Consider the following 7,988-nt stretch of genomic DNA (forward strand, 5'->3'; position numbering starts at 1 on the left):
TCTGCGGCAGAAGTATGTGGAGGAATATGGACATTTCTTGGACATGTTTAAACAGCTTAAAATCAATCTTCCGTTTGTCGAAGCACTCCAGCATATGCCCAAATACGCTAAATTCTTAAAAGATCTTCTTTCGAACAAGAAGAAGCTGGAGGGGCTTTCGACGGTTTGTCTAAATGAAGGATGCTCTGGGTAGTCCATAACAAGCTGCCGGAGAAATTAGCAGACCTGGGACACTTCACGATTCCGTGTTTGTTTGGCAGCTCGACTGAGAGCTATGCGTTGGCCGATTTAGGTGCTAGCATAAACCTGATGCCATATTCTCTTTAGACCTTGGCGAGCCGGTCCCAACGCGCATGAGTTTATCCTTGGCCGACCGTTCGGTCAAATATCCACGGGGATCGTGGAAAACGTACCCGTTAAAGTCGATAAATTCGTTTTCCCCGTGGATTTTGTTATTCTTGACATGGAGGCTGACGATCAGGTCCCGCTCATTTTGGGACGACCCTTCCTGCGTACTGCTAAAGCGCTTATTGACGTCTTCGACGGCAAAATTACACTTCATGTAGGGGAGGAAAATGTCACCTTCGATGTTGTCAAATCGATGAGGAACTCTAGTAGTCAGGACGATTCCGTTTACTTTCTTGATACGTTCATATCTCAGTTCGAGCGCTGTCTTGACTACATCTCTGGAGCAGATTTGCTCAATTAGGAGGACGAGGTTAATGTTCCCCCAGAGCATGACCTGAGCATTCTTGCTAGCTCACCTCCTGAATACCCCGAGGTGTTCACGGTTGCCGATAGCACCGAGGGACCGAAGGAGAGACCATCGATTGAGGCACCACCGTCCCTTGAGCTTAAAGAGCTACCTCATCATTTGGAGTATGCTTTCTTGGACGGTGAGGCCGATTTGCCCGTCATCATTTCTTTTCAGTTGACGGATGATGAGAAGTCGAGGTTGGTTGATGTGCTGAAGGCACACAAACAGGCTATTGCGTGGAAACTCATGGACATTCAGGGCATCAGCCCGAACGTTTGCACGCACAGGATACTCATGGAGGATGAGTACAAGCCTGTAATCCAATCTCAAAGGAGGCTCAACCCTAACATGTCGAAGGTGGTCAAGAAGGAGGTTATCAAACTCCTCGACGCTGGCCTTATCTATCCCATCTCTGATTCTTCATGGGTGAGTCCCGTTCAGGTCGTCCCTAAGAAGGGAGGGATGACAGTTGTCACTAACGAACGTAATGAGCTTATTCCTACTAGGACAATCACAGGTTGGCGGGCTTGCATTGACTACAGGAGGCTTAATGACGCTACTAGGAAAGACCATTTTCCTCTTCCATTCATTGATCAGATGTTAGAGCGTCTATCGGGACGACAGTTCTACTGTTGTCTTGATGGATTTTCAGGTTATTTCCAGATCCCGGTCGCACATGAGGATCAGGAAAAAACCACCTTTACATGCCCATACGGTACCTTCGCGTACAAACGTATGCCTTTTGGGTTATGTAATGCTCCGGCTACATTCCAGCGTTGCATGGTAGCGATTTTCCAGGACATGATCGAGAGTTCCATTGAGGTCTTCATGGACGATTTTTCGGTATACGGGGACTCCTTTGATCAATGTCTTTCTAATCTTGAGAGAATGATGAAGCGGTGCATAGAGACGAAGTTGATGCTGAATTGGGAGAAGTGCCACTTCATGGTGACTGAAGGCATTGTGCTCGGGCACAAGATTTCGCGAGACGGTATTGAGGTAGATAGAGCTAAGATCGACACCAATAGTAGACTTCCTCCACCGACTAGTGTGAAATCCGTTTGTAGTTTTCTCGGGCATGCGGGTTTTTATCGTAGGTTCATCAGAGATTTTTCTAAGATCACCCGGCCCATGACTCGCCTTCTAGAGAAGGACATCACATTCGACTTTGATGCTGATTGTCAGAAGGCGTTTGAGTTTCTTAAGGGGCAGTTGGTTAATGCCCTTATCTTAGTAGCACCCAACTGGAGCTTACCCTTCGAGCTCATGTGCGACGCTAGTGACTTTGCAGTCGGTGCTGTTTTAGGTCAATGGAGGGACAAGCACTTCCACCCGATCTATTACGCGAGTAAGACCCTCAATGATGCTCAAGAGAATTACACGACTATCGAGAAAGAGCTTCTAGCAGTGGTCTTCGCGTTCGACAAATTTCGTTATTATCTTGTGCTGTCCAAAACCATCGTTTATACTGATCTTGCTGCATTGCGATACCTTTTCGCTAAGAAAGATGCCAACGATGGATTCTCTTGCTTTCCGAGTTCGATATTGAAATTAGAGATAAAAAGGGAGTGGAGAATGTTGCTGCGGATCACTTATCACGTCTGGAGGATTCGAAGAGAGAGGAGATTAGAGAGGACACCATCGGGGATAGGTTTCCCCATGAGTCGTTGATAATGGTGAGAGTGAGATTTGAGAACGAGCCAGTCTTATACGTGAGTGCTGAAGAGGAGGGTCTGCCATGGTTCTCCGACATTGCGAATTATCTGGCCGAAGGAATGGTGGTCAAGGGCATGAATTATCAGCAGAGGAGGAAGTTTTTTGCAGATGCCAGCCACTACATATGGGATTCACCGTATTTGTTTCGTGTAGGCGCTGATCGAGTGTTGAGGAGGTGTGTGAGTAGGGAAGAGGGCCGTGAGATTCTTATACATTGTCTTGAGGGTTTAACTAGTGGCCACCATGGTCCGTCTTCCATCGCTAGGAAGGTTCTAGATTCCGGCTTTTATTGGCCATCGATTTTCAAAGACTCACACGAGTTTGTCAGACAGTGTGACGCATGTCAGCGCACTGGTAACATCTCATCCCGTAATGAGATGCCCCAAAACCCTATTGGTGGGCCGATTGACTCGGTTGAGGAGGACGTGTGAGTGGAGAACGCAAACCGAGGCGTGAAGCGAATTCTGGAGAAAACTGTCGGAAAGAACCGAAAGGACTGGTCCGATAAGTTAGATGATGCGCTTTGGGCTTTCCACACAGCGTTTAAAACGCCTTTTGGGACCACACCCTTTAGGATGGTTTACGGGAATGCGTGTCATCTACCGGTTGAGTTAGAGCATAGAGCATATTGGGCGTTGAGATCCGTTAATCTAGACCTGATCCAGGCTGCGAAAAACCGGCATCTCTAAATTCATGAGGTTGAGGAGCTGAGAGATGAGGCGTATGCGAGATCTTGGAGTTATAAAGAGCGTACGAAGGCGTTGCACGATCGGAAGTTGAAGAAGGTGAAAGAGTTTAAGTGTGGGGATCGAGTGTTGGTTTATAATTCTCGTCTGAAGTTATTTCCAGGTAAACTTAGATCGAGATGGGTAGGACCATATACGGTCAAGGAGGTGTTCCCACATGGTGCGATTGAACTTCAGGATGTTGATGGGAGCTCGTGGAAGGTGAACGGCCATAGGTTGAAGCATTATATTGGTGGGCCGATTGACTCGGTTGAGGAGGACGTGTTTCGCCTCGACATCCCTAGGTTGACTGATTGATAGGGATAGGACTCGGGTAATGCCGAGTGTAAAGTTTGTATATGTTTTTATTTGTTTTTTCTTTTATTTTTGTATTTTGAGTCAGTTTTTTTAGTTTTAGAGTCTGTTTGATGTCTGCTTTGGGTGCTTTGAGTTTTGTTTTGCAGGTTTGGATGCTATCATTCGTACTCAATCTCCATTCGGGCGAGGGTGTTCTGAGCTTATTTGATTGTGGAGGGGACCCAAAAGCTGCGGCCGCGAATGAAATGCTATACGGTCGTTTTATCGGAACTTGACTTACGAATCTCACTGCCTTATTACCAGGGGAGTCTATTCCATTTTATTTATACTTTGCTTTATTTTATTTTATTTTATTTCTGCTTTATTTTGGTTTTTTTCCTGTCTCACATTGAGGATAATGTGAAATTTAAGTGTGGGGATGAGAAACTGGCGTTTTTAGGTAGTTTAAAAATATATATATATAATAATAATAATAATAATAATAAAAATAAAAAAAAATAAAAGATAAAAGATAAAAAATAAAAAATAAATAAATAAAAATAATTAAAAAATGTCCCTTGAATTAAATATTTTGCAACAAAATGAAAAATGAAAGAAAAATTGGGGATTGTTTTTCAAAACTACTAATATATATGAGATAAAAAAATAGAAAGCGTACTTAATTTGGATGTGTCGGTATGCCCAACTAGCCTTGAAAGGTTTCCCTTGATTATTATAAATATACCTATAATTAAATCATTAAGTCTTGTGGGTTTTCATCTTAGGAAATCAGAAAAACTGAAACGTCTAAGGTATTGAAAAACACCAGTGTAGGTTAAAACCTTGTAAATCTTAAAATTTGATTTCATCTACATAAGTATTGATCATATAAATATATAAAGCTGAAAAAGATCCAATAATTTAATGTGTCTCCCTCTGGGATAGTGACTTGGAGATGACATCTATGGATGAGGATCGATAAAAATAATAAATAAAATCCAACAACCTATGTGTTTTCTTTCGAGTTGGTAGCTTGACTGATAGGCCTCTGGGTGAGGATTAAAAGAACGTTCATGAGTAATGACCAACATCTTACATGCTTCTCACTGGGCTAGCAACCACGGTGAGGACATCCATGGGTGAGGTATAAGTTATGTTGAAATATAAAATTGCTCAAAATAATTCAGTATTTATTTATGAAGTTAAATTTTAATAGTTACAAGTTTTTAGGGTGCACTGGTAAAATAAAATCTTTATGGTTTTCTCTTTGCTTTAACATGCCTGAAACAAATTAGGTGGCTTTGTGATTTTAGGTGTGCGACCCTTAGACTGAGTGTTAACTTGAACTTAATCACTGAATATGATAGGGGGGCTTGATAGGTTGGTGGCTGGGTTTAAGCGGACAACAATATCGGCAATTGCGGTTTTTGCGTTTATCTACTATTAATTAAAGTAACCTAAATGTTTTGAAAATCAGTTTTTCGATTATGATTCTATTGCAAAATACTTTTTCAGGGACGAAAAAGGTTTAAGTGTGGGGATATTTGATGTGGTCTATATTATACATATTATTCTATAAATATTTCTTACACTTTCAAGTATTTTTAGCCAGATTTCTATTGAATATATTTCTAGTTGGCTCATATTTGGATTTTAAAGGTTTCGAAAAACAATGAGCAAATTGAATTGTTTACACAAACCGACAAATAAAACTTTAAACAAGTTCTATATATTATGATTTCTAAATTTCAATAAAATTAGCTAGTCATAAATATTATTTACTTTAATAATTGAATTTGGTGTATGAAGTCATAAAAGAAAAAAAAATCGTCACAGTCTGACGTTAGAATATGTATTACTTGTTAGATAATTTAATTCATAAATCAATTTGAAGTTACAAACTATAATCCTATCGTTCATTGTTCTTTAATTGTGACTAATTTGCAAAGCTAAATGGCATTTATTGAATTGTTATAACTTCAAATTGTAGGTACACAAGATATACTTAAAATCACATGGGTTCAGATGGATCTTGAGAATTAAAGGCCCACAACGAAAAATAAAATGAGGGCTTTCAGTAGGTTAACGGGAGAGATTCAGACAAGAATATTAAAAAGGGTTTTTTTTTACCCTACTACGGGAAAGAGACGGAAAAAAAACAGAAGGGTTACGGCTGGGTTATTTTTCGAGCCGAGGAGATTCGGAAAAGAAGCCGCAGGTCAGGAATATTTCGGAGGTGTTCGGGTTCTCACCTAACCATTCAAACACGGTTCATTGTTTAATTTTATTATTTTTATTATGAACTTAGTTGAACCAATTTATTTGTTTTTTTTATGAGCATGGTTATTGGCTAAAACCTTTTTAGTTGTCTAGGCGTTGAATGAATATTTGTTGAGGTTTTGGTTTGCTTGTCGGTATTTGGTTATTGGTGTTGGACTAATATTATTGTAACAGAATTTTTGATGCTTTTAAGATGAATATGCATGCTTAATATTAATTTACTTTTATTCAATTGTTCCATATGTGTCTTTGTGAATGTCTTTCATGTGTAGACGCATATTAGGTTACCTACTGTGTGTTCGTAACTAGTTTATGGTTTATAGTCGACATAATCCATAGGAACTATTGTTTGAGGGTTTAGAGATTTTAAGTGTTCTACCTATCTTGAGACTGAGAGGTAATAGATAGTTGGGGTTGTCTTATTCATTAGACGGTTTGGGCATAGATTACACGACAGTGGATTTCACCCCTTATTGTCTTTTGATTTTTGCTATCCTAAGTCTTTTTTTAGCATCTTTAGGTTACTCCTTACGTCCCTTACACTCCCGGATGCATTGTGATTAGTGAGACTGAGAGGTGATCTAGTCATTAGAGTCCTTTAATATTGTTGGAGAGACTGAGAGGTAATCCAACCAACCGGTTTGCGTCATACGTCCCTTAGGTAATCCTTTTAGGTGACACCCGGAGAATGATCAGGGATCCACTAGGATGTCTAGGGCGTCGTATCTTTAGACCCCGGTCCCATCACAGTTTCCATAGCCGATAAGCATCCAAGATTCACAAATAGAATTTCAAGCCTAGGTAACGCATTTCTCATTATTGTCTTCGTTTAAGTCTTTAGAGTGTAAGTTTAATTTCTTAGTTAATTTAGTTTAATTAATTAGTCTAAATAATTATTAGTTCTATAGTAAAATAAATAAAAATCCAAAAAGAATATTTTTCTTAATTGTTAGTTTATTTAGCTTTTAGAATCTAGTTTCGTTAATTTAATTAGTGTTTCTAGGGTTCGATATTCCCGGACTTTCCATAGCTATTCTACACCCGATAGGTTTACTTGCCTGTTTCTAGAGGTTTGGTTTAGGGTATTCTAAGTTTTTATTACTCGTTGTGCTAGGTTAAGTAATTGCAATATTTTTATATACCACTTTAAGCGTATCAAAAAACCTTGTGGAATCTTCATGTAAACTTCTTCTTATAAGTCTCCATGCAAGAAGGCGTTGTTAACATCAAGTTGATGAATTGCCCAACTCTTTTTGACGGCAACGGTAAGAAGTGTTCTTACCGTGACAATCTTTGCCACCGGGGCAAAGGTGTTATGGTAGTCCACTCCTTCCATTTGAGTGAAGCCTTTGGCAACGAGGCGGGCTTTGTATCGTTCCACTTCTCCATTTGGTTTATATTTCACCTTATAAACCCACTTTGAGTCAATGGCATGTTTCCCTTTGGGTAGATTTTCAAGTGTCCATGTGCCATTTTCTTCGAGAGATCAAACTTTTTTTAACATGGCTTCTTTCCATATTTTATCCTGCACGGCTTGTGTCACACCCCCAAATTTCCACTAACGGAGTTTTACCGTAAGGCGGGTGACAAACCAGGATCCGAACACATTAATCACACCAAACGACATCTACATGGTCTTAAAAGTTTTAACAAATCAAAATAAAATGTTCAGAGTACTTAAGTGCTAGTGCGGAAGCTAAACAAAGTGCGGGAGCCATCTCCCAAACAAGTTTAAATAATTCATGGCGCTACAAGCGCAAAACCAATATCAAGTAAATGTTTTCAAACTTAAACCAATGCGAGTCCATGCATGCAATGTTATCCTAATCCAAGTGCTTGCTAGTGACCTGAGGAAAACATGCTAAAAAGAGTCAACACATATGGTTGGTGAGTTCACAGGTTTTCAAAGTAAGTTATGCTCTGTCAGTTCATAAACATTTATAAATAAAAGTGGCCCATGGTTAACTACACTTAGTTAACTCGTTGCCGCATAGTGTTATGTTTCCATCACGACCGAAGCTGACTAGTTATTGCCTCAAGTCAAGTATTGCCAAAACTTAACAATGTTTGGTCAAAGTTACACCCCGTTCGACCTCCAGCCGAGAATAATGCAGGGTGGGGTTTGTCAAACCCAATAGTACTATTTAAATTTACCACGCCAGTTAACCTTAGTTAACGGTCCGATGTTCGTGAGGACTTTCCATGGCAAAGAA

General features: G+C 39.9%; 1 protein-coding gene across 1 annotated transcript; it reads left to right on the top strand.

Moving 5' to 3' along the window:
- Window positions 1–3,048: 3,048 nt before the first annotated feature.
- LOC143606144 (uncharacterized) lies at window positions 3,049–3,516 on the top strand. The gene is made up of 2 exons (XM_077082012.1): window positions 3,049–3,117; window positions 3,181–3,516. Exons 1-2 carry the CDS (start codon window positions 3,049–3,051, stop codon window positions 3,514–3,516), a joined length of 405 nt encoding a protein of 134 aa, XP_076938127.1.
- Window positions 3,517–7,988: the final 4,472 nt, after the last annotated feature.

This window comes from Bidens hawaiensis, unplaced genomic scaffold (assembly GCF_021521415.1).
Source record: "Bidens hawaiensis isolate Kalapana, Puna unplaced genomic scaffold, B.hawaiensis_p1.1 tig00073177_1, whole genome shotgun sequence".
NCBI lineage: Eukaryota > Viridiplantae > Streptophyta > Magnoliopsida > Asterales > Asteraceae > Bidens > Bidens hawaiensis.